Here is a 27,807-nt window from a genome sequence, read left to right on the forward strand (position 1 = left end):
TGTATATTTAGTTATTGACCCCGTATATTGATACAGTTTAGAAAGTAGAACTTTGGACTAATTATAGTTACTATTCTAATGTGTTTAGAGTGATTATATATATTTTATTATCTAGATTAACTATTGATATCCACCTGTTTCAGCATCTTATATAGTAAGTACTAGGTACCTTATATATTAAATATTGATTTAGTAGTATAATTAATAATAATAAGAACAAATTAATGAATTGTTAAAATATTAGATTTCCCCCCCACTCCCTCAACTGATTCTCTTACCCCTTATATAACGATATCGAACACTGAAATAATTGTACAGAACTTTGAATAACGATATTAGAAACGACTTAGAAATAGTGATCCTGTGATAGAAAAGTAAATTATAGACTAACTTAGATATAGATTAACCAGGACACTTCACACATTGACTTTTAGCGTAATCTATACATACCAAATAAGTTAAATATCAATATAGAAGTAGAAATACAAAGACCTCATAGAACAGACAAGTGTATGAGAATTTGGGAAAGTGTGAAACAGAAAATAAAAATGACAACAACAGCTCCAACAATCATAACTAAGACAAGTAAAAAGTTAATTTCCAACCAGACATCATTAATAGCCTCACCAGCACAGCAAAAAACAATTGATACAATGCTAACTACAAAGAAAGAAAAGACTTCCTCCACGTTCAACATACAAAACGTTCAATCAGTTTTAGCTATGATTCAGGAAGGGATGAATAAAACTCAAGAGTCCATAGCAAACAATCATGAAGAAACTAGAAGGAATCACGAAGAATTGAAAACAGATGCAGGTGAAATAAAAGATAACATTAAAAAAATGGATGACAAGATTGAGAAAATACAACAGAATATTGTGAGAAATGAACAACGGATTCAGAACATGGAGGCAAAAATGGAACAAACAGATAAGAAAATGGACAACATAGAACAAAACCAAGCAATAGTAAATAAAGAACTGGAGAATTCAATTACATACCTAGAGATGGAAAAAGTTTCTTTTTATCTCAGGTTCCAAAATATAGTTGAAAACAAAGAGGAAGATTTAGGAGAATTGATGGCGGGAATTCTAGTGGAAGCCACCCAGAAAGAGAAAGAAGAGAGCAGAAGAGAGATGGACAAGATTTATTGAGTACACACAAACTATGCCCGCAGGCATAAGTTACCCAAGGAGGTCCACATCAGATTCGCAAAAAAAAAAAAAAAAACGTAAAAGAAGAGATCTATAAAACAATGAGAGAAGAATCAATTATGTACAAGGGGAAGGAAATAATAATGTTAAAGCAGATTCCAAGGAGGATAAGAGAACAGAGAAAAAATTACAACTTTTTGACATCACAATTAAATAAGTACAAAATAATGTTTTGCTGGTTGGTACCAGAAGGGATTCTGGTCTCCTGGCAAGATAAGAAATGTAAAATTGACACTTTAGAGAAAGCACAAGAATTTTTTGACCAGCACTTTGTACTAGAAGAAGAACAGGAAACCAGATCAGAACCAGACAACAAGACCCAGGAACATTCCACAGAAGAATTGGAAAGAGAGCAAGAAGAAAAGAGAAGATTGGAAAGAGAGAAGATTGAAAGAAAGGGAGCGAGGGAAAAAACACAAATCATAACAAGAAACACAAGAAGGCTTAGGATAACGAACAGATAAGAAAGAAGAATGGAGCAAGAGTTAAGGTTAATTTCAATTAATATAAATGGACTAAACATACCAACTAAAAGAACACATACATTCAAAAAATTACAAAAATTAGATATAGATATTATAAACCTGCGAGAAGTCCACATTAAAAAGCAACACCAAAAATTATTAGAAAACAAAAGATTAGGAACATTATACACTGCATTAGCAGAACAAAAAAGGAGAGGGATCGCAATATACATTAAAAACACTTACAAGCTAAACAAATATACACGGACCAAGATGGAAGGATCTTGATGATAGAAATTAAGACGGAAACAAAAAATATACTACTACTATCGATATACACAGCAAATGGAAATCAAAATGAATACTTTAAAAGAATACATAATACAATCAAAGATCTAGAGTACGAAAATATATGTATTATAGGAGACTACAATGCAATCACAGATACGGAAAAGGACTACAAGAGCAGTAAAAAGAATAAAACTAGAAAAAAAACACTCCCAGACACATTCAAAGACATGGCCCAGAAACTGCAACTACAAGATGTATGGAGGGAAATGAACAAAAACAAAAAACAATATACATTCTATTCTGACCCGCATCTTTTGTGGTCTAGAATAGATATGGCCTGGATGACCACAGAACTCAGGAAAGATATAAAAGAAATTGAAATAGCAGCAAATACATGGGCAGATCATAACCCAATAATAGTAACATGGAAGGGACACAGGAGACAAAAGAGGTGGATAATGGACAAAGAAATCATAAAAGATAAAGATTATGTAGAAATGATTGAGAAAGAAATGAATATATTTTTCCAAATTAATATGAAAGAACAAACTTCACTTCAAAATTTATGGGATACAACTAAAGCATATATAAGAGGCCTAACAATTGCCTATAAAGCAAAGAAAAATAAAGATAAACAACAAAGGAAGGACAATCTATTATCACAACTCAAAAAATATGAATCGGACCTACAAAAAGAGCCCCATAGTAAAATGATTAAAGAAGGAATAAAGCTTACAAAACATAAAATAAATCTAACTACAACAACAGAAATAGCAAGGAAGATCAAACTGGCAAAACAAAATCAATTTGAACATGCAAACAAAACAGGGCGTTTGGCTGGCTTACAAACTGAAAAAAGAAAAGAAGAAGAGAACAATACATCAGTTACAAGATGAGGAAGGGCAAATATACCATAGGAACGAAGACAAAAGGCAAATAGCAAAAAACTTTTTTCAGAGTCTATATAAACAAGAAGAAATACGAGAAGAAGATATTAAAATATCTTCAGCTGGTACCATCACTGACAATAGGGGATGAGATCTTGCTCCCCACAGAGAGGGCCCACAACTTGGGTGTCCTCCTGGATTCACGGTTATCTTTAGAAGATCATTTGACGGCCGTGGCCAGGGGTGCCTTTTATCAGGTTCGCCTGATCCACCAGTTGCGTCCCTTTCTGGATCGGGATGCCTTGCGCACGGTCACTCATGCCCTAGTTACCTCCCGTATGGACTACTGCAATGCTCTCTACATGGGGCTCCCCTTGAAAAGCACCCAGAGGCTCCAACTGGTCCAGAACGTAGCCGTGCGGGTGATTATGGGCGCAGCTCGTTATGCCCATGTAACACTTCTCCTACGTGAGCTGCACTGGCTCCCGGTGGTCTTCCGGGTGCGATTCAAGGTGTTAGTTATCACCTTTAAGGTGCTCCATGGCTTAGGACCTGGGTACCTATGAGACCGTCTTTTGCCACCAATAGCCTCCCACCGACCAGTTCGTTTTCACAAGGAGGGACTACTCAGGGTACCGTCAGTCAAATTATGTCGACTGGCGATTCCCAGGGGGAGGGCCTTCTCTGTGGGGGCTCCAACCCTTTGGAATGAACTGCCCCCGGAGATACGGAATATCCCTGATCTCTGTGCTTTCCGCCATGCCCTCAAGACCCTGATGTTCCAACAGGCAGGGCTAAACATACAAACATGCGAATGATTTTTTAAATGTTATCTAATTCTGGGTTTTATTTAATTGACCAAACTAAGTAACAATTTTAATTAGCAATTTTATGATGTTTGTGTGTCTATATTTTTCTTGACTGTACACCGCCTTGAGTCCTACGGGAGAAAGGCGGTATAGAAATATAATAAATAAATAAATAAATAAATAAATAAATAAATAAATAAATAAATAAATTTAAGTAAAATTAACATCCAAGAATTAAAAGAGACACAGAGAGAATTATTGAATAGTCCAATTACTATGTTTGAATTGACAGAAGCAAGAAAAAAACAGAAAAACAATAAAACTCTGGGACCAGATGGTATACCATCAGAATTTTATAAAATATGCCAACAGTCAATGGATGAAATTTTATTACAGGTGTTCAATGATGCACTTTTAGAAGCCAAAATCCCCCAATCATGGACCGAAGCAACCATCACACATATACCCAAGGAAGAATCAGATCCCTCACAAATCAAAAACTACAGGCCAATATCACTCCTAAATGTAGATTATAAATTATTCACACTAATCATTACACAGAGATTAAAAAAAATTATCAAAGAATACATTCACCCGGATCAGAATGGTTTTATTCCAAGAAGACAAATCAAAAACAACACGAGATTAATAATTGATGTCCTCGAATATTATGAACAAAAATCAGACAAACAACTGGCACTCATCTTTTTAGACGGGCAAAAAGCATTCGACAATCTAAATTGGCAATTTTTTATATTACATTTAGAAGCAATGGGATTTGGTGACAAATTTTTAAACATGATTAAGAGGATTTATTCTACCCAAACGGCGAAAGTATGGATGAATGGAGAGATGACAGACCAATTTGAAATATCCAAAGGAGTGAGACAGGGATGCCCCCTATCCCCTCTACTGTTTATATTGTCATTAGAAATATTATTAAATGAAGTTAGGAAAGATAAAGAAATAAAAGGACTAAAAATCAAGAATGAGGAATACAAACTACAAGCATTTGCCGACGATATTGTATTTATTATAGAACATCCAGGAATGAAATTTTTGGCAAAAATAGAACAATATGGGAAAGTAGCCGGACTTAAAATAATCAAACAAAAAACAAAAATACTAACGAAGAATCTCACAAATACACAAGGAAAAGAATTAGAGGAGAAATTGGGAATACAAATAGTCAAAAAAGTAAAATATTTAGAAATCTGGCTCACCAACAAAGGATCAACAGTTAAGGAAGACAATTACAACAAACTGGCAAAACAGATAAAAAAAAGACCTAGAAATATGGAGTAAACTGCAATTATCACTTTTAGGAAAGATCGCATCCATCAAGATGAATATATTACCAAGAATATTATACTTATTTCAAGTAATACCGATAAACCCAGGGAGAGCCTTTTTCAAGGATTTTAATAAAATGATCGTGGACTATATTTGGCAAGGGAAAAGGGCAAGAATTAAATTCTCCAGGACACACGAGAAAAAGGTGGACTAGGATTACCAGACTGGCAATTATACCATAAAGCAACATCACTCATCTGGATAAAAGACTGGATAGAACTTAAAAACAGACGGATACTGACAATAGAAGGGTTTGACTTACTGAAAGGGTGGCACACATTTTTATGGGAGGAGAGAGATAAACAGCATGAATACTTTTGGAGACAAATCATTAGAGAAGTGCTCTTAAAGACTTGGTCAGAGATAAGAAAAAAACATTATGACAAAATTCCAGAATCGCTCTGAACGATGGAAGCGCAAACATACCCCAATGCAATGGACATAAATAAAATGAGAACCTATAAAGAATTATTGAACAGTAAAGGAGAGCTAAGATCGTAAGAAGAATTGAAAGAACAGGTTACAGGCATTGATTGATGGCCGTATTTACAAATAAAATCTAGATATAAAATGGACTTGACACAATTTGGATTTCAAAAAGAACCGAATGATTTAGATAAAATTCTATTGGGAACAAATGACAAATTAATAACCAAAATTTATAATTATTTATTAAATTATAAATTAGAAGAGGAGGTGGTCAAGGAAAATATGATTACATGGGCAAAATTTTTTGGTTATAATATCGAATTGGATAAATGGGAAAAATTATGGAAAGTAAATAGTAAACTAACAATGTCTGTAGCCTATAAAGAAAACATTTACAAAATGTTTTACAGGTGGCACCTCCCTCCAGCGCGCCTAGCGAGAATGTTTCCCAACACCTCCCCAGACTGCTGGAAATGTAAAATAGAAAAAGGAACATATTACCACATGTGGTGGTCCTGCCACAAAGCGAAACAGTTCTGGAAAATGGTTAAAAAACAAATAGAAGAAATCACAAGTCGGAGAGTACCAATGAAACCAGAAACCTATTTATTAGCAATATTTACAACCCAATATGAAAAAGAAATACTATATTTAATTACTCATATTTTAACAGCAGCAAGAATCGTTTTTGCTCAGAGTTGGAAATTGGGAGATACACCACCAGAAGATAAAATAATTTTAAAAGTGATGGAGTGCGCAGAGATGGATAAACTTACGAAAGAAATGCAGGAGAAAGAAGATACTGAATATTACCTAGTATGGCAAAGATGGTACGACTGGCTGGAGAAAAGGAAAATAAAATAGAACCAAGAACATAAAAAAAAAAAGAAAGAAAGAAAGGAAAAAGATAGAAAGGAATTAAATATCAAATAAGAAAACAATAAATCAGAAAGGGAAATTAAGATATCATTATATAGGTAAAGGTGTAGAGATATATATAGAGGAATATAGTTTACTGATGTGAATATCTAAAATACAAATCGTAAGACTTAATATATGTTTATTTGTTGTGTATGTTGTATTGTCGTTTTTGTGTATGTTGTTTTTGTTTTGTCTTTTAATCAAAATAAAATAATAATAATAAAAAAAATAAAATGATGCAGATTAACAGAAATGATGTAAAAATTTAACAAAATGTTTATAAATGTGAGTACCTTGTTTAGATTATTCAAATCTAATTATTTCAGAGAGTTGCTTGGATGGAATTTTTGTCTGCTGCATTCAAAATCCATTAAAGAGAGCATCATGAAACTTATATTTTATTATGTTCCATCACAGTAATTCTCAACTCATCTGAGCAGAAGGAATAAGAACTAAAAATATTGTGGCAGTTAGAAGTAATAAGTTTAATGAAATATGTAACAAATCACTGAGAAATTCAAAACAAAACTTTATATTCTTCATAACATGTGTTGCAAACTACGCTGTGTTGTTTAGGAGATCATTTCAGAAATGTGTTGAAGTATTTAAATGTCCCACCTTAAGGAACCACTGATTAATAACTCATCTAACTGGGCTTGTATTGTAATGATTGTCAAAAGCAGTTTGGGTTCTGTTACTTCCCCAAAAAAACTTTATCATATAGCTGTGTTACTTTTAAGCAATGTTCTAAAAAATACCTCTTATCCAGAAATTACTAACAGCCAAGAAAATTATTTATTTAGCAGACTATAACCTCTAACGTACATGAAATGATAGGATAAGAACAAATACTGTATTCAGACAAAACCTAGTAAGCAATCTGTACTAATAATGAAAATTGTAATAAAAATTACAGTGGCCTGACATAATAAAGAATGCCAATAGTTCAAAATGCATTACAACACTTTTAAGATGCTGACTCAGATTTAAGTAGTAGAACTGCCCATGGCCTCCTGCTTCATTTCTCTTTCAAAAGGTAAAACCAGCTGTGCATGTTTCAGTAGCATTCAAAATGTAATGTATAGCTTTTAAGAGTTCTCTTGATGGATCCTGATTGTAACAATTCAATTTTAATTAAATTTTATTGTCCTGAACAGTGGTTGAGATTTATTCCAAATGAGAGCTTTAAAAATGAAAGTGTGAGAATGTAACCCTGTCTGTATCTCTTTAAAGCAGATATGTGGCAGCCACAACTGTACTATCCAAGAAAAGATGTGGCTACATTAAAGAGATATAACCAGGTGTTACATTTGTAGTCTTCCACTGAAACTCCTGGAGTTAAATCAGAAGTACTACACAGATCACATTTTTTGCTTAAGAGTTTTTGCTCAAGCAGCCATCTTTAATTATCACAAATTTGCTTAGATACTTTATATAGATCTATTTAGATCTATTTACCTTTCTGAACTTCAGCTGTCTCTATTTGTGACCTCACTTCTTGATAAACTACCAATTAAGAGTAGATTGGAATATTGATTTATATATACTGTATAATTTGGATAACCTTTCAGTACTCCAACTAGCTTTCAAATTTGCTTCTATCATTGAAGATAGATATTATTTTGAGATAATACCTTTCTGTAGATATAAAATATGAATTTGGGGGTTTGGGCCACACTGAGAGAAACTTTCTATGTTTGTTTTGATAAAATGAAACATCTCTCCAACTCTTATAGTTATAAGATGGTTATAAGATATAAAGAAACCTTCTCTCCAGGGTTCAGTACTTCTCTGTTTCTCTTGAGTCTGGGTTACTCTAATTGGGTACAATTAAAAAATAAAGAAACTGTGATATTGTCTCATTACTACCGCCAACAAGATATCTGTTACCTAGTTCTTCCTGATGAGAGGCCTTATCTATTCCATTAATTTGGATATCATTTAAGAACTGGAAAAGTCTTTTTTTTATCACAGAGATAAATTACATTTTGGAGGGGTTGGTTTGAAGCACCAGGGGACTCCTGGGACTGTTGAATTGAAGCAACATCCTGAATTTTCGCATTTCTGGGGAGTGATCCCAGGAGGTCCACAGTTGGATCGTTTTAAAGTCTTAAAGCTGCCAAGTTTGAAGACCTCTGTTCTAAAGTAAAGTACTTACATGGAGCTGTTACCCCTTCAAGCAGTACGCTGCAACCTAGAATTAAAATAACAAGACATAACCAGGCCCTTTTCTGATTCTTCATAGCATACAACCTTTGCATTTGGATCAAAGAGAGTATTATGTGGATCTTATCAAGCTTATTTTATATCATTATGTTTGTGTACTTCATTCAGATAACAAATTTCCTGTAAAGCTCCACCTCAAGTAATTAGAAAATGTAATTCAGGTTTTTACTAGATATGTGATGGAGGTATCTGGATAATATTTGCAAAGGGAAAATAATAAATGATGTCAGACAGATGTTTATATTAGCCAAGATTGGGCCATTAGCCAACTGTCAAATATTAAACAGTTTCAGAACAAATAAATTTTAGAAAATTAAGAAGGCATGCCTTTTTTTAAAAAAAAAATCCCTCTGCTTCATCACCAATACATATTTGCTAAAAAGAGCTTTTATTCCATTTGTGTTTCAATCCAGATGCTGCTTAACAAAATTTTCTACTCTGTACTTTCTGGTACTTTCTGCTGGCTAATACAAACTTCTCCCCAATATGGAAATTGCCTCTCAGGTATGAATGTAGATTGAGTAACATCCCATTTTTCATTTGTTTATTCAAAATACATTTTGCTCCTCAAATGCACTCACAAAAATTAGGAAACCTTTCTTTAAAAGTTAATTTAAATCTAAGAGGAAAAATATATATCCTTAAACACTAATCCCAAAATCAGAACCAATTAAAATTGAACTAAATAAAGCAACAGAAGTCATGGAAAGAGTCTGATTTCTTTAAGTCTGGATACTGAAAGAATTGGGACATGACAAGTTTCAGATGGTATGAAGTTCCCATGAAGACTTGCTTTTATGTTGATACTAATCTGGAAGAAAACCAGCTTTGATTTTCTTAAAAGCTAAGCATTCAGGCGTGGGTGACCTTTAAAATACGTAGAATTTAAGCTAATTACAGGTAGTCCTCATTTAGTGACCACAATTGCGACCAGCAACTCAGCTATTAAACAAAATGATTGCTAAGTGAAAACATGACTATGGTTTTAATTCAGCTTTCCTTTGTTTTAGAAATTTAGAATTTAGAAGTGTCATAAATGTGAGGATTAGTCACAGAGTTACTTTTTCCTCACTGTCATAACTGGAAACAGTCACTGTATGAGGCTAAATGAGGGCTACCCATATAGCTTTAAAGTATAGAGAATTGCACCTAGAATTGGAAAGATGTTCGAATGGGGTAAGCATGGTTGTATTTTCTCTGTTCTTATTTAAAAACCTTGTTCCCATATTTTGGGCCACCTATATGGCTAAGATATCCAAGGATACCTTTGTGTACATGGCTTTACAGCTATCTATCCAAGAAGTGGCAAGAGTCTATCATCAGTGTGTTATAGAAATGGCCCTATTTAATCCAACAACCAAAGCTGAAATAATGTCTTTAAATCTGTGCATTGAATACAAACCTTAATGTACTTTCAAATTGTTTATTTTGAATATTTAGTCCAAAGATGTACTACATTTAGTGAATTGTCTATTATTTATAATTCGGAATTGTGCAAAAATATGAAATTGCTGTTGATTTATTCCTTGATAATTCTAGTAATGATGCTACAGTTTTTCCTTCTGAAAAAGTGAGATAAGAAGCAGAATATTCTCAAAATATCAAACAGTAAACATTTACTATAATAATACAAAGAGTATGAGCACATCTACATACTAATGTTATGTCTGTTGGCCTTCACTCTGCAAGCATTTCTTTAAACAAGCCACATTTCTTTCAATGTTGTTCTTCAGAGAGAATAGTTTCCTTGTTTTTCATGTGGATGGAAACACCAGGGGACCATTTTGGCATACTGGTAATGTTCATAGCAGCATCCTTTCGCCATGCATTCATCAGCAGAGATGCCAGGAGCTCCACACGACACTCGTTTCTTGGGTGCCATTCCACATAGCCTTGCAGGTACTTAAAACAAAATTACAGTAAAGAAGTATGATCTTGATGTCTTGGAATATTTTCTCTTGGTGATAAAGCAGTATAAGAATAATGAATGTAGAATAACAATACAATTCATTTTAGTGGAAAGATCCCACACCTCAAACAAAGACTTATTGGTATTATTGGTATTATTATTATGATTATCATTACACTGTTGCTTTGCATGTACACCGAGAGCTTCTGTCAGGAAAGAAATTCCTTGTGTGTCTAATCATGCTTGGACTAATTCAGTATTCTATTATTCTATTATGAATTAATTTATATATTTATTTATAATATTTCTTTGCTCCCTTTAAGACAGAAGTCTGCTATGGCAGCTTTCAGGGATAAAACCATTCTATTACAGAATCATACTATAATACTATAATACTAGGCAAACAATACTGATAAGATAACAATTAAAATTATTAAACTTATCAGGGCTGCATAGCAAGCCACTACAACAATACTTCTTCCTCATGGAACTCAGCATGCTTCCAGGAAAGTCAAGACTCAGTTTGATTAGATAAGATATTTTATTGCAAATATGACTGACGTGAAGACAACAAAAATCCACTTCTGAACAGCCTAAAAAAGAAAAAGAAAAGAAACTTCTCTTCTCCCCTCCCCCCCCACATCTACATCTACCCCAAAGTATAATTGCTGAGTTTCTGTCATTCCTTGGTTGTAGCAAACGGCTTGCAGTCCATTCATCACACTCACTTGTTGATGGCATCTGGTTTTTGTTTACAAAATTGGTCCTCTCTGGTCCCAAGTGGTTTGTTCCCCACCGTCTCGACTCCATCTCTGACACGTTCTAGCCACTCCTAAATGTATTCTCACCTCAGATTGATTTTCTCTTTTTCAGTTTGAGGTAAATGTGGCTCCCATGGTTGGATACTTGCCTGTGTCCGACAGAGGATGAAAGCACCACCGGGTATTAATGTCATATGAATTGAAGCAACATCCCTTTGCTTGGCATTCCTCAGAGGTGATGCCTGTGTAACCACATTCTAGCCTTGCACTCCCTTCCATTATACAGTGTTGAGAAGCTATTCAGAAAAATGAATCACATTACATAAATAAAATCATTCTTCTTTATATTTTTCATTTAAAAATAAAATAAAATAAAATAAATCAAGGATAAGTGTAGAGTGGACAATCTTCGAAAACATTATATGAATAAATGCTTAGTGAGGAAACATAAGAAAACTTAAGCTTAAATAAACAAAACAAACCCCAAGAATTCAAGTAACAGAAGTCCTCTTCTGGATGGGCTGTAAATTCTGGTTTTTCTCCAGCATAACAAACTAAAGAGATGGCTGCTTTGGCTTTCACGATGAAGCTCTTATATACATGCAACTTCTTTGGGGGTGTCAGCATACTTTTACCAGAAATTGAAGTAATAGACTTGTGAGGTGGTTTTGCTTCTTTTTTTCCCTGTGTTTTATTATGTTAATATAAATCTTGACACCTTATTTTATTTCAGTGCAATGATATTTATATAATATGCTAACAGTATTAACATTGATTGTTCTCACTGTCAGAAAATTTCTCCTTATTTCTAGGTAGAATCTCTCCTTCATCAGTTTCCATCCATTATTCCTTGTCTGGCCTTCAGGTGCTTTGAAAATAGCTTGACTCCCTCCTCTCTGTGGCAGCCCCTCAAATATTGGAACACTGCTATGTCTCCCCTGGTCCTTCTCTTTACTAGACTAGCCAGGCCCAGTTCCTGTAACCGTTCTTCATATGTTTTAGTCTCCAGTCCCCTAATCGTCTTGGCTGCTCTTCCCTGCACTTTTTCTAGAGTCTTAACATCTTTTTTATACTGCATTAAAACTGAATGCAGTATCCTAGGTGTGGTCTTACTAAGGCTTTTTAAAGTGGTATTAGTACCTCACTTGATCTTGATTGTATCCCTCTGTTAATGCAACTTACTTCATTGGCTTTTTTGGCTGCCGCCACACACTACTGGCTCATATCTAACTGGTTGTCCACTAAGACTCCAAGATTCCTCTCACAGTTACTGCTATTAAGCCTGGTTTCACCAAATCTATATGTGTACTTTTGGTTTTTCTTCCCTAAGTGTAAGACTTTACTTTTCCACAAATCTGCTTGGCAGAAATGCTCCTTCTTTGCAAAGTGTGCCAGAAAAAGAAAATACTCTTGGAAAAATTCACCCTACAGTATTAGGAGAAAAGAAAAAATAATAATTAACATTCTAGGAAAACACTCTTCAAGTAAAATAAGTTTTCTTGTAAACTTTCACCAAAGTGTCATCCCAGGTATTTCCACAGTTCAGCTCCTATCATTATGAAGTTCTTTCTAATATTCAGGGGAAATTTATCCCCACCATCTATAATTTAGGCCTTTAAATTCTTTAAATGTCTTTAATTCAGGAACAGCAGAGAATATAGAAAGTTATTTAACTTCCATATGACAAGCTATTTAATATTTAAAGAGTGCTATCATGCCACTCCCCAACTTCCCTTCTCCAACCTAAATCTAGTCAGCTGTTTTAACCTTTGCCCAGGCATCCTTTGCCAAACGTCTTAGTATCTTTATTATCCATGCAATTTTGTCTATATTTTTCTTGAATTGGGGCCTTCTGATTGGAAATGTTTCCACTTTCCTCCATCCTAATCAATCTTATTTAGTGAGCTGACTAGTACAGCATAAAGTGAAACTATTGTTTCTGTAGCAAGTGGTTTATGAAATTGTATCACTACAGATTTCTATCTTGAGAATTAATACCTGTGGGAAAATCTTAATATTTCCATATCCACATATAAACTCACTGCACCTGCCCCCACCCTTTCCAAAACAAATTCATCTGACCCCGCCCTATCCCATAATTTAAAAACATATTTAAAAGCTTAATTATTTTAAAGTTCATTTGATACTACACGGCACTTCCAAAAAAGAAAACAGAATAAGTCAAAGAAACACATAAAGATTTTAATCTTACTTGAACTGTTGAGAAGCTAGAGATATCTGACTTGACTCTAGTGCCTGCAGATATGGATCCTGGAATAATACTGCATTTCCTGTCTACTTAGGGCCCAAGTATTAATTTTGCATAATGCCTCTTAGTCTGTGAAATCATACTTTAATGACTGTGAAGTTACATCATGCATTAACAGAGCCTGCAGTGCTTTATTTTTAAAAGAGCAAAGAACAAAGGGGTTGTTCATACATGACAGTTTAGGCTTTGGGCAGCAGGCTACACTTCCCAAATTATTTGTAAGATCTTCAGCTAGTTCACTGTTTTAGCACTCCCTGAGCTTTTGCTGCAATATATAGACAATTATGGTGGATGTTTTCCATATTTGGATATGCCATTATGCTGACATCAAGGATCTGCCCTGGAATTCAGACAGTTTAACTTGATCATGTTGTTTCTAAAAGATTATTAGAAAATTTGTTAACATGCCAGGATTGTCTAATATATCAAATTTAAAAATATAGCTGTCCTAGATACTGCAGTTCCATTCTTAAACCAAAATTATAATTGGCATGGTATTTCCACAATGAAGAAAATTCTGTTACAAATTGTAAATCTACATGAATTATTTTCATCAGTGGAAACTGGAAGAAATTACTGTGAGAAATTAGTAAGCAAAAATGGTTTCACATATAGCAAATGTAATATAAAAAATAAACTTTTTTTTTCTTGTTGACATCCCTGAAAATACCTTAAATATATTATGTGGTGAGAATCTACAACAGAATCCAGCAGACAAGAAAACAAAAGAGCAATTAACTTACTGCGAGGGCAATTTAATATGTTAATGACAGATCAGGTTGCAACTAACTTGCAATATGCTAAACACAATACTTTTTGCAATGCTAACAAACCAGGCAGATGGTTAGCATATCTGTTAAGGAAAAAACAAAAGTTACGGACTATAGAGAAAATAGAATATAAAGGTAAAGAGGTTTATCAGCAAAATATGATTAAAAAAGCATTTTTAGAATTTTATACAAGGTTGTATGCTAGTGATAAAATTCAAAATATAGATATAGATAGCTATTTACGGAAAGAGAATATTTCTATAATTACAAAAGAGCAAAGGGAGGGTTTAAATCAACCCCCTACTCAGCTGTACATCTCCACCCCAAACAACCCCAATGATGCCCTTGAAGTGATCTCCCAGTGTCTGGAGGCCGTGCGGGTCTGGATGGGGAGGAACAGGCTTCGACTCAACCCTTCCAAGACTGAATGGCTGTGGATGCCGGCATCCTGATATTGATCTGTCCCCGTCCACACACACACACAAACACAGCCAGCCGAGGGTTAAGGAAACACTTTGGAACACACCCAGTTTCTTTATCTCCAACTTGGCAGCGATAGACACACCGTCTGCCAAGTGCCTTTATTTTCACAGAAAAACAGAAAGATAAATACTCAGCTTCCAAATGTCCGACAACAATAAATATTTCTCTCAGCAGTTCCGAACGAGGCTTTAGTGACTATCCAAGGTTAGTTTTGTTCGTCACAAGGATCACTGACCACCACCCTCTATTATATAGTCTCTGGGGTGTGGTCCAGTGACTCAGTTCTAATCCCTAGCATGCCTCCTGAGCTGCTGCAATTGTTTATCACGCCTTCGGAGGCGTGCGTCCAGGAATGATGTTTCTCCGTCACTCTGATCCGAGCCACCTGTCTCCCTGCTAATCTCCTCTCCCTCGGCCGGCACCTGAGACAATGCCAGAGGGGAGGGGCCTGGAGAGGGAGGCCTGGCTGACTCCTCTTCCTCATGCTCGGAGCTTTCTTGCTCTGATGGGACAGGCTCAGAGGGCGGGGCCACAACAGATATAGCCAGCTGGTGCCATCGATGGCTATTGGGGGTGAGTCATTGACCCCCACAGAGGAGGCTCGCAACTTGGGCATCCTCCTGACACACGGCTGTCTTTAGAAGAGCATATGATGGCCGTGGCCAGGGGGGCTTTTTATCAGGTTTGCCTGATACGCCAGTTGTGCCCCTTTCTGGATTGGGATTCCTTATGCACTGAGCTGCACTGGCTCCTGGTGGTCTTCCGGGTGCGCTTCAAGGTGTTGGTTCTCACCTTTAAAGCGCTCCATGGCTTAGGGCCAGGGTATTTATGAGACCGCCTCTGCTACCGATAACCTCCCACTGGCCAATACGCTCTCACAGAGAGGGCCTCCTCAGGGTGCCATCGGTCAAGCAATGTCGGCTGGCAGCCCCCAGGGGGAGAGCCTTCTCTGTGGGGGCACCTGCCCTCTGGAATGAGCTTCCCCCTGGAATACGACTGATCCCAGATCTCTGCACTTTCCGTAAGGCCCTGAAGACATTTTTATTTCAGCAAGCCAGCCTAGCCTAATTAGGTTTTTTATGGGTTAGTTTTTAATTGTATAGCTTTGGGGTTTTAAATTGGGGGCCGATTGGTTTAATTTATTTTAGCTATCTTAACTTTTATATTGTATGTATTTTAATTTCAGCTGTTCACCGCCCTGAGTCCCTAGGGGGAGAAGGGCGGTATATAAATTCAAATATAAATAAATAAATAAAAATTTACTAATATACAATCTGGAGGAGATGTACCCCCATCCTGGAGGACAGCTTTTATTTCTCTGATTCCAAAGGAGGACCAAAACCACACCCAGCCAAAAAATTACAGCCCTATATCACTTTTAAATACAGATTATAAGATTTTTGCTAAAATACTAACAAATAGGTTAATGACAGTCATGCAACAAATGATTCATAATGATCAAACTGGTTTTATAAATGATAGACAAATGAAAAGTAATGTAAGGCAAGTTGTTAACCTCTTAGAGTATTTGGGGAAGAACAACCAAGTCCCTGCGGTGCTAATATTTCTTGATGCGGAGAAAGCATTCGATCAATTGAACTGGCATTTCTTATGGAAAATAATAGAAAAGATGCAGTTTGGAGAACATTTTACACAATCTATTAAGGCAATATATCAGAAACAAACAGCGCAAATAATAATTAATGGTAGTTTAACAGATATTTTTAATATAGAAAAAGGAGCAAGACAAGGATGTCCCTTGTCTCCATTATTGTTTATTTTGACCTTGGAATTTTTGTTGAGTAAAATACGTGGGTCGGATAAAATAAAGGGAATTAAAATTAGGCAGTATGATTACAGATTACGAGCATTTGCAGATGACTTGGTTGTTACTTTAACCCAACCATTACAGTTGGTTGTAGGTTTAATGGACATAATTAATCAATATGGACAAGTATCTGGATTTAAAATAAATGCAGGGAAAACGAAGATAATAACTAAAAACATGACTATAAATCAAAAAGAAGAATTAGAAAGACTAACAGGATTTGAAATAGTAAAAAAAGTTAAGTATTTAGGGGTTTATATTATGACATCAAATGTGAAATTATTTAAGCATAATTATGATCCGTTGTGGCAAAAAATACAGAGAGAGATGGAAAATTCGAAAAAATTACAATTGTCTTTGTTGGGAAAAATAGCAGCAGTAAAAATGAATGTTTTGCCTAAGTTTTTATTTCTTTTTCAAATGATACCAATACTTAAAAAAGATGAAAATTTGAAGATATGGCAGAAGGGTATTAATAATTTTGTCTGGGTAGGAAAGAGACTGAGAATAAAGCAAAAAATAATGCAGGATATACGTGAAAGAGGAGGTCTCAAAATGCCCAATTTAAGATTATAGTATGAGGCAGCTGCCCTATCAGCAATTAGTGACTGGATGAATTCAACAGAAGAAAGAATATTGAATATTGAGGGATATGATTTGGTTTATGGTTGGCATGCTTATTTATTATATGACAAGAAAGTGGATAAGACTTTTAACAATGTCGACTGGCGGCCCCTAGGGGGAGGGCCTTCTCTGTGGGGGCACCTACTATCTGGAACGAGCTCCCCCCGGAGATACGGAGGATCCCGGATCTGCACACTTTCCACCGTGCTTTGAAGACACTCCTATTCCAGCAGGCCGGCCTGGCCTAATTTTTTCCCCTTCTTTTAAATTTTTAAACTCAAATTTTAATTCGTTTTAAATTATTGGGAGTTTTAAATTGTCTCGGGCAAATAATTATTTAATTGGGTTTTAGTCATGTTTTAACTTTTGTATTTATGTGTTTTATTTCGTGCCTGTTCACCGCCCTGAGTCCTTCGGGAGTAGGGCGGTATACAAATTTAATAAAATGAAAAAAATGAAATAAAAGTCACATATTAAGGAATGCTTTACTGCGTGTCTGGAAAAAGTATCAGTATAAATTAAACGATAAGTTACCAATGTGGGCAATACCCAGACACGCGATAGAGAATATAAGTGTAGAGCAAATGCAAGATGTGACTACTTATAAAGAGCTTCTTAATAAGGAAAGAGGTATACTACAACTAAAATCTTTGAATCAATTAAGAGAAGGATAATTCAAACATGGTTTCAGTATGGACAGCTGCAAGCTAGATGGAGAGAAGACCAGAAAACTGGTATCTTGCAAAATGAGGAGAACTTGGTAAAACAAATTAGAGACCAAAGTCAAATGCATATAAAAAGTGTCAGGGCATTTATTAATCCCATGTTTGGCTCTGGGACTAATTACCCTGGTTTAAAGGAGGAGATGAATCGAGGCTTATTCCAAGTTGCACTATTCTGATAAAGAAACGCGAAGGAAGGTTTCTAATAAAACTCATTTATTTGTTATAAAGAAAATAAAACACCTCACTAACTAAGAAAAGTTAATTGTTACATTTTTGAAAGTAATTCGGGCCGGCTATCTTTCAGCCGGACCTTGCTGGAAAGAGAACAAAGAAAAGAGTGTGTGAAGGAATGGAATGTGGGTGGATGCGGAAACACGTAGCTTACTGATAAGAAGTTGGCAAAGCTACGGAGAGTCTGACAGTCCAGAAATAATGAGCTCAGCTGGTAAATAAAATAACGCAGTGACAAAAAGGTTGTCTAATGCATTGGTAGAAATAGATTCAGAAACGGAGCTAGTTAAGGACTGTATGATAAAATGGGCACAAAATATTGAAGAACCAATAATGATGGAAACGTGGGAAAAAATATGGGTTAGAAATGTAAAGTTTACGCAAGCCCAAAATTTAAGAGAGAATTTTTATAAAATGTTTTATAGATGGCATCTAGATCCTAAAAAGCTATCCTGTATGTATCCAAGTTTGCAACCTAAGTATTGGAGATGCGAATGTGATGATGCCACGTATTATCATATATGGTGGACATGTAAAAAAATTAAGGCATTTTGGATAAAAATATGGTGGATTATTTAAAATATTCTCAAGAAGAAGATAAAATTTACTCCACAATTCTTTTTGTTGGGTATAATTACAGATTGTACGGTTATAGAGACCAAATTGATTTTAAATTTAATAACAGCAGCCAGACTTTTGGTGGCTCAGTATTGGAAGAAGGAAGACTTACCTACTATTGAAGAATGGACATTAAAAATAGTGAATTTAGCAGAGATGGCAAAAATTTCAGCATACTTGAAGGACCATTCAAATGAAAGATATTTATCGGAATGGAGAAGATGGATTGACTATATTCAAAACAAATATCGGACTAAAAAGTTTCAAATAGCTTATGAATGAAAAAAAAAACAGAATTATTTTTTCTTTTTGAATTATGTTTTGTTAGTTGAAAGGGGAGTTAAAGAGCAAGAGGGTGTGTGGAGTCTATAGAAAGTTAGCATATCTTAGTTTATGTTTGTTAAATGATATACCCTGTATTTGTTCTGGGAAGTCCGGGGTGGGGGGGAGGGGGGAGGAGGAATGGGGGGCAGGTGGAGGAGGGATGGGGGGAGGAGGGACAGGAAAAATTGTTGTAATATTTGATAAAACTTTTTAATAAAAAAAAAGAATCTACAACAGACAAGCATTATTAGGAAGTCACATACAGCTATTATAACTGAGGTTGTTCAGGACCTCCCTTGCTTTTCAGTTAGAGTAGTGGGCAAGTCTGTTTCACACATTTTGGGAGTGCATTGCAGGAGGGAAGGATTCAGGATTGCTCCCTATGGTATTTCTGGCTTTTACAATATGTTTTAATCTGAAGACAAAAGACACTCATGGTATTGCGACAGACAAGCAGGAATCTTGTCCCTCGCCCACCTCAATAAAATTTATTAATTGCATATATATTTGCATATATCTGAGCTTGGCTTAGAACCCAACTAAATATGTGGGGAACCCCCTGGATGAGTTCATACCAGTAGTGGGTTTCAAATCCCGTCGCTACCAGTTTGCTTGTGGACGTGTGCTCATGTGTGCGCGCAACACATCTGCAGAAGCTTCTGCACATATGCAGAGATGTCCGGGCAAGTGGGCGGAGCCTCCCACCACTGCTACTGGTTTGCTCAATCCAGGGCGAACTGCTAGCAACCCACCACTGGTTCATACAACACACTAAACTACAAATTAGCAAATCACAATTTAGGTTAATGCATCATGAAATTCCAGTCTGTGCAGCTAGTTTATGATTCACTGTGTTATACGAATCCAGAAAATTGAATCAATGGGGTAAATTATTATTCTAATAAACAAGCTTAAGTATGTCATGCAAATATAGCCATTTGATTTATTGCATTTTTACGTGAAACTTGCTATTTTCAGAAATATCAGAACAATGATGTATAGAGATCATGAAACTTTTCAGTTAATGTGCATGTTCTAAGTTTCACGCTATACATATCCTGCTTTTCTTTTAGGAAGTATATTCTACTGAGCTCCATGCCTAAGCATGCTGAAATTTTGCTAAACCCCTACTCCAAAAACAGCCCAACAAAATTTCTTATTTGTAGTTTCAAAACCAATAATGGATTATTATTATTATTATTATCTGAGGCATTTTTAATGGTGAGAGAGGAATTACGGTATCACCTGTATGTGAGTATCAATGTGACAGTCAGGGCCGGATTTAGATGAAAAGAGGCCCTAGGCTATTCCACTTATGAGGCCCTTTCACCTATAGTGAAAGTGTAATTTTAATTTTGCTAACAATTTGAATGTAGGCCCCTCTTGATCTTGAGGCCCCCTCTTGATCTTGAGGCCCTAGGCTGAAGCCTAGTTAGCCTATAGGAAAATCCGGCCCTGGTGACAGTACTTTTGACATCTTTTGTTTTTAAATTATACCTTCTGTGCAATGTAGATTCCTAGTTGTGGTGAGTTGTTGCCCTAAAAACCTACATACTTATTTAAGACATATATGCATATGTGTAGTTTTCCTTTTTTTTCTTTTCTTTCTTTTTTTTAAGAAAAGCAAAAGTCAATGCAAGTAATTTCAAAACCTCAGCGTGCTAGAGTGCATTTACTGTATAATAACAGTTCTTCTGTCTTGGTTGTGTAATGCACACTGCATTACTTTGAATTCCTCTTGGTTTTGCTATTCTAGAGACTGCTGCTGCTTGCACGCTGTGATACATTTGCACTGTTGTAGATACATATAAACATTGTCTTTTTTCCAGGTGGCTTGTTTATCTTTTATAGTTCTGGATGATAATAACTAACTGAACTATGAGTACTTTGATTCATGTATTAGAAGATTTAGGATGTTGGGCATTCTAATTCTGTATTTTGCATAAACTAACAAAATGCTTTTTATATTTCTGACAGTATAGTTGATTTTCTGTAGAATATTTGTATGTGCATTATTTTCCAGGTTAGAGCTCATTTTCTGAAAATGGGGAACCCTTATGATAATGCAACAAAGGGATAATTAAATAAAAGCATTGATATTTTCAAACTGCTGTCCTTGTCCTGTTTCAGTGAGACTTCAGTTTTCAGCTTCTGAAGCTTTCTTTATCCCAGTATCAAATACGGATCCCTTTTAGAATTTTCTTTTATCTCTGCTTTGTCTTTTCCTTTGTTTCCTGTTTTTGCCTCTTATTTCTTCCTTTTTTCTTATTTCTTCCTTCCTTTAGAATTCATGAGGCATATAAACTAATGAAAACAAAATGTGAGTTCTAAACCATCCAATAAATGTAAGTTGGTCAGTAGGCAAAAAGAAGTTTTCTCTTTATGATGTTTTTTAGAATATAGCCAAGTTTATACACTAGAGGGTGCTGCATTCTTCAATAAACAATGAAATTAAGTCTTGCTCAAATTAAATTTCCCTCATAAAGTTTCTCTGTAGTGTATTCTGTATTTTCAGGGGAGAAAGAGATTAGAACTGTATACTCTTTATTTTTTAAAAAAAAATAAAATACATAAAAATGTGTACATTTTTATTTAGGTTACACTCTATTTAGTAAAACTTCAAGGGGAGCTTTTTAAATGAAAATGTTGTAGCTAAAGTGATTGGCAATAAAACATTGGGAATATGCAACAGGCTTCTGTTACAAAAGCCTCAAAAAAGTTTTCATAGATCCTCCTCGTGTTACTGATATGGCAGTGGGTAGAACTTTGGTAACACTATTCCTTGGGTAGAGTACATACATGCATGCATGCATGCATACATACATACATACGCAAAATCATATATATATATATATATATATATATATATATATATATATATATATATATATATATATATATATATATATATATATATATATATATATATATATATATATATATATATATATATATGAATTGTCCTAAAGATGCGAGTTCCAGGTATAGTTATAGAAGAGGCGATAGACATCACGATCTCCAGAACGTTTAATGGTTTAAAATTTTTTATTTTAAAACTTTTGCTAAGCTTTCGTCGGCCCCTACCGACTTCGTCAGAGTATAAAATCCCCATTGAGGAGCTGCTTGCTTTTATGTAATGCTGATCAATTTAGTTATTGCGCGTGTCATTGCATGACTAAGGCAGAAAAAAAGATAATTACAGGGGGAACGCAAGGGTGTGGGCCTGTTACACGTGCAATGAAACATTCCGGAGATCGTGATGTCTATCGCCTCTTCTATATATATATAGAAGAATAGCACTGAGACTTCTATACAGCTTCACAGTGCTTTACAGCCCTCTCTAAGCGATTTACAGAGTCAGCATATTGCTCCCAACAATCTGGGTCCTCAAATTACCATCCTCAGAAGGATGAAAGGCTGAGTCAACCTTGAGCGGGTTAGGATTGAACTCCTGGAGTCAGCAGTGAGTTAGCCTGCAGTACTGCATTCAAACTCAAATACTTTGGCCACCTAATGTGTTAGGTGTTTTGTGCCAGCCATGGCAGTTTCTTAAAAGGCCACCAGATGGGAGCAAAGAGGGACTTTTGATCCCACTGGTGGGTCAAGGGGCTCCGGCCCCTGCAGCCCCATTGGGGAGAGTTAATGGCCCTTCGGCCCCTCACACATTGGTAAGAGAGGGGTCAGGGACCCCTATAAGAACCCCTGCACAGGGGCTGCTCTTCCCTGCTCTTCTTCTAACTTCCTACAGGACTGAACCATGGGCTCAATCCAGGCATGGGTATCTCCATGCCAGGGAACTTATTTTACTCTACTTTTACTTCTAAATAAAGACTTAATTTGATTACATCCTTGTGTAATCTGTGTATCTGTATCTGTATATCTGTATATCTGTATATCTGTATATCTGTATATCTGTATCTGTATCTGTAATTGTATCTGTATCTGTATCTGTATCTGTATCTCTGTATCTGTATCTGTAATTGTATCTGTATCTGTATCTGTATCTGTATCTGTATCTGTATCTGTATCTGTATCTGTATCTGTATATGTATATGTATATGTATATGTATATGTATATGTACGGGGTTAGCACATGAACAACCTTGTCTAGGTTTGGAATCTAACCAGGGGTGAACTTAAATAATAACTTTGGTGTAAGAGCTCTAGGGGTTACCAGTACCATAGGCCCTTTTTCTTAACCATATTATACTGTGCCAACTTTTTAAGGCTATTGACTAGCGATTCCTACCTCTTCATAAAACTATAATTACTAGGATTTCAGAGAGAAAATAATAGTTCATGTTAATTCCATTAGTCTTATTCACTGTATCCCACAAACTTGACAAGTTCCAGATGTGTGAAATTCATTTCCCCAAATTTACAACAATGTTTATACTAGCTGGGGAATTCTGGGAATTGAAATCCATATAACTAAAAGTTGCCAAGATTTCTTGACATGATTGCTGCCAGGCTAATGGGTTGCTCTAACTATTTCTGGAAAAGGAAAGAGGTTGGAAAAGAATGTCTTCCTATAACTTCTTCAATATGCTACTCTGCCAAAGCTCAGAGTTTGGGCCAACAGAGTGTAATGCCCACCAAATAATGCACTAGGCTTGAAGAACAAATATAATGAATTTAGAATATTTGTAGTTAATACAACAGTGCTATGTTAACTATGGACTCTGATTTGAAGTATTAATATACATTTATTTTTGGGAAAACCAAAAGGATTTGTAGAACAAAACAGTACAAAGTAATATGAAAAATGACATAGATTTAAAAGTTATGACAGTTCAAGATTTGTATTTGACAGAACAATAGACTGGAAAAATCACATTTGTGTTTAAATAGTCTGTTTAATTTTTAAGATAAGGCTGACATGTTTTCAAAGACCAATATTTATTTTAACAGAAGAGAGCATATGTCTACAGATTCAAAAATAATTTTCTTTTAATTCCTCAGGAACTCTAGAAGGAGGAGACAGATTCTGGGATCCCATTTATTTTAGATGGAGCATCCTGGAAACAAAATACAATTAAAAACAATTAGTACTTTCATCCAAATTGCAGTGCCAAATATTCCCATTATAGTATAGGCCTATTGACCTCAACTAGATATCTGAAATGAGGAAAGTAGGTTTCTATTTATTTGTTTATTTGTTTATTTATTTATATTTCATGTTTCTAGACCTCCCATCCAAGGAGTTTAATGATAAAGTAAAATATTTACTAAACTACTAAATACTAAACTACTCCTAAAGATGGGGAAAACAGTTAAGAGAAATATTAATATGCAAATCATCACGGAAAGGTTGTAGGTAGTATGCTGTCTATTGCAAAGAATGAATGTTTGTCAAAACAAGCACAAATAGCTATGTATAAAACCTGGCCAAAGCAGGGGCATCTTCAAAGGGGGTCAAAAACATCAAAATGGTGGCCATAAGTGGGCTTTACATTTTTTTAATGTACATTGCATGGGGCAAAAAAAAAAAAGGAATAGAAGAATGAAGAGGTACTGAGTGAATGTAAACAAATACAGAACTGAGTGACGCTACAAAATAAATACTTTGAGATAGTTTGGTCATATAAAGAAAAGTTAATTGCCACAGAGATATTTAAAGGAATATTGAATAAGTTTGAAATGCAGGGGAAGACCAAGAGAGTCGTGATTAAGTGGAGCTGAAATTCTGAAAAAGGTAAAAGTTTAAAAAACAAATGGCAATGTATAAAATAGTTCATGATTGTGACAGAAACAAAGATGGTTCGTATAGTAGATGGTGTTGGTGAAAAGTACTTTTGCTATCTTTTATTTTACCCTCCTTTTTAAAAATTCTCCTGTCTGAAATTTCTTTGGCTTCTTATTTCTTCATCCTTTTCTGCACACTGTATGATGCTATCTATCTCCAAAGTAAATGAGTTGGCAGATGTGTTTTGTTGTTGCTTCCTCTGCTGCTGCTGATATTGTTGTTGCTATAAAAGGATAGAACTGAAATCTGTAGCTCTTTCTATAAAGTGTGTGGGGATGAGTTGATGCAGAATAAGTCCTTGCTTCAACATCATTCATGTTAATTTATATTACTTCATAACTATGTCAAATGACACATTTAGATCAGTGGTGAAATCCTTTTTTTTCCCCTACCGGTTCTGTGGGTGTGGCTTGGTGGGCATGGCAGGGGAAGGATACTGCAAAATCCCCACTCCTGGGGGAAGGATACTGCAAAATCTTTATTCCCACCCCACTCTGGGGCCAGAGGTGATATTTGCTGGTTCTCCGAACTACTCAAAATTTCTGCTACCCGTTCTCCAGAACCTGTCAGAACCTGCTGGATTTCACCCCTGATTTAGATGAAAATTAGTTAGGCCAATTCAGATTGAATGGGTATTCGGTTTGGGACCAGGTTATCTGAGGGACCGTTTCTTGCCAGTCACATCTATCCGATCCATCAGAACAGGGAGGGAGGGAATGTTACGGGTCCCATCCCCAAGGGAGATATACCTGGTGGGACCGAGAAGAAGGGTCTTCTCCGTGGTGGCTCCCTCTCATTCTCCCAGAGTTTAGAATGGCCCCCACTCTAATACTCCTCTGGAAGGTATTGAAGACCTGGTTCTGCCAGCAAGCTTGGGAAACCCAGAGTGGGATGGAGCCCATTAAATGGCTTGTGTGATCTGCTGTCACTGGGGTGGGGAGTGGGGGGTGATTTTATTATTATACTATATTCATTTATTTGATTCTTTTTATTAATTTTATTGTTTTAAATGTGGTTTTATATTCTGTAAGCTGCCTTGAGTCGCCATGGGCAATATAAATTCAATAAATAAATAAATAAATAAATAAATAAATAAATAAATAAATAAATAAATAAATAAATAAATAAAACAGGCACTCCTTTTCCCCAACAGTCCATTAAATCATGGGTTGATTCCATGTCATTTACTACTTTACTGTTATTGCGAGATTATAATGTTTTCTAATTATGGTTTTTTGGCTTTGAGGGGTGATAGTAGATGTCTATGACAACTCACCCCAGACAACTTGCCATGGCTAACCTGCCATGGGGCAACTTGCCACAGGAAAAGAGTTATACTAATATCAAAGAAATGGTGGAATAGAATCATTAAAGAAAGAATGCAAAAAGAGGGACAAAAATGTAAATGTGAATGACAAAAATTAAAATAAATTTTAAATTATTTTAAATAATTAAATTGAATTGTTGAATTGTCTTGTGGTGAGTTGTCCTATGGTGAGTTGGCTATGGTAAATTGGCCATGGCAAGTTGACTGCAACATGTTATCCCATTCCAGATGGTAGGTATCTTAGTGTTGGTATACGAGTTGCATTTATATGATTATGACAATCACTTTGTAAAGACTTTTCCTTAACCAGTAGCATCAGTCACTGAATCAATACCTGGATTATGTCGTGGAAAGAAACACCATATGACTCCAACAACACTTGAATCAAAACAGCATCCTCTATTGTAGCATTCCTTGGCACTGATGTAGGGGTATCCACAATTCACTCTGGCATTTGGTTGCACTTGGCATTGTTCTGGAACTGTTAAATACAGTCTAAATTAATCCAGTAGATTAATGTATTTATTATTTATTTATTTATTTATTAGTTAGACTTATATACCGCTTCATAGTGCTTTACAGCCCTCTCTAAGCGGTTTACAGAGAGTTAGCATATTGCATATTGCAAATTGCCCCCAACAATCTGGGTCCTCATTTTACCCACCTCGGAAGGATGGAAGGCTGAGTCAACCTTGAGCCGGAGAGATTTGATCTGCTGAACTGCTGAACTAGCAGTCAGCTGAAGTAGCCTGCAGTAGTACTGCATTCTAACCACTGCACCACCTCAGAAAGGTAAAGCCATTAGGGTATTTGATTTGTAAAAAAGATTCTATGCTCAAGTCTGAATGCTAAATATTCTTAAAAACAGGTAAGGAATATAAATCCTTCCATTCCCCACTATCCTGTCAAAGCTGAAGAAGCTTCTTGGATGAGAAGCAAAACGTCTTCAAAACAAAAAAACAAGAACATCCAGTTGCCTCCTGAAAAAGCACCTTTGGATTAAAAACAGATTGATCAAATCTAAAATTGTCCTCAGATATGTTGATGCTTTAGACAGGACAGCAAATGCCACCCCTTCCCTCAGATTCAAGGTACTATAAATCAAGAAGTTTGACCACTTGAGGATGAACAACTGTAAAAATATTGTAACAAAGATTATGTACTAGGAATCCCAGGAAGATTCTGTCTACCCTTCACATGTTATCAAATGCTGACAAAATTAATATTGATGGCAAAAGGCTGCTGCAGAAAGTATAGAATAGGCAGCCTTTATATAAACTGAATCAATAATTCCCCGTAAACATTTTTAAAAAGTTCCACTCACGTAATTTCAGGAAAAACCCATCAGCCAGGCTGCTGAATCCTAAGAAAAGGACCATCACCAGTAAACAGAACTTCTTCTGTTCCATGGCAGCTTGCTTTCCTCTGTCAGGAAGTTTTAGTGTTCCGCAAGAAATTAACTATGCAAGGTCTAGGCAAAAGATTTGCTGAAAATAATTTTTATACTAGCCTGTTTGTTCAATCTTTTTAGGTAATGTTTGTCTTTGGAGGGCTTTTTATATCCTCATAACTCCACCTTTGTTTTGATACAAAGATTT

The 27,807-nt window shown here is 35.6% G+C and overlaps 1 protein-coding gene across 1 annotated transcript; it reads right to left on the reverse strand.

The window, feature by feature from the left end:
- Nucleotides 1-10,003: 10,003 nt before the first annotated feature.
- Nucleotides 10,004-27,647, reverse strand: TFF2 (trefoil factor 2). The gene is made up of 4 exons (XM_087871544.1): nucleotides 27,534-27,647; nucleotides 26,544-26,690; nucleotides 11,414-11,560; nucleotides 10,004-10,496 (listed from the first exon to the last, which is right to left on the reverse strand). Exons 1-4 carry the CDS (start codon nucleotides 27,616-27,618, stop codon nucleotides 10,324-10,326), a joined length of 552 nt encoding a protein of 183 aa, XP_087727670.1. The 5' UTR covers nucleotides 27,619-27,647; the 3' UTR covers nucleotides 10,004-10,323.
- Between the last annotated feature and the right edge of the window lie 160 nt (nucleotides 27,648-27,807).

This window comes from Pantherophis guttatus, chromosome 5 (assembly GCF_059756535.1).
Source record: "Pantherophis guttatus breed Tessera chromosome 5, ASM5975653v1, whole genome shotgun sequence".
NCBI lineage: Eukaryota > Metazoa > Chordata > Lepidosauria > Squamata > Colubridae > Pantherophis > Pantherophis guttatus.

What these genes read in the sequence shown, in the direction of transcription:
- TFF2 (XM_087871544.1), bottom strand. Translation starts at nt 27,618, where the DNA reads ATGGAACAGAAGAAGTTCTGTTTACTGGTGATGGTCCTTTTCTTAGGA. An exon ending in TGGGTTTTTCCTGAAATTAC is followed by an intron (nt 26,691 to 27,533) that starts GTGAGTGGAACT and finishes TGTATTTAACAG; the next exon opens with TTCCAGAACAATGCCAAGTG. An exon ending in CTTTCCACGACATAATCCAG is followed by an intron (nt 11,561 to 26,543) that starts GTATTGATTCAG and finishes TTTTCTGAATAG; the next exon opens with CTTCTCAACACTGTATAATG.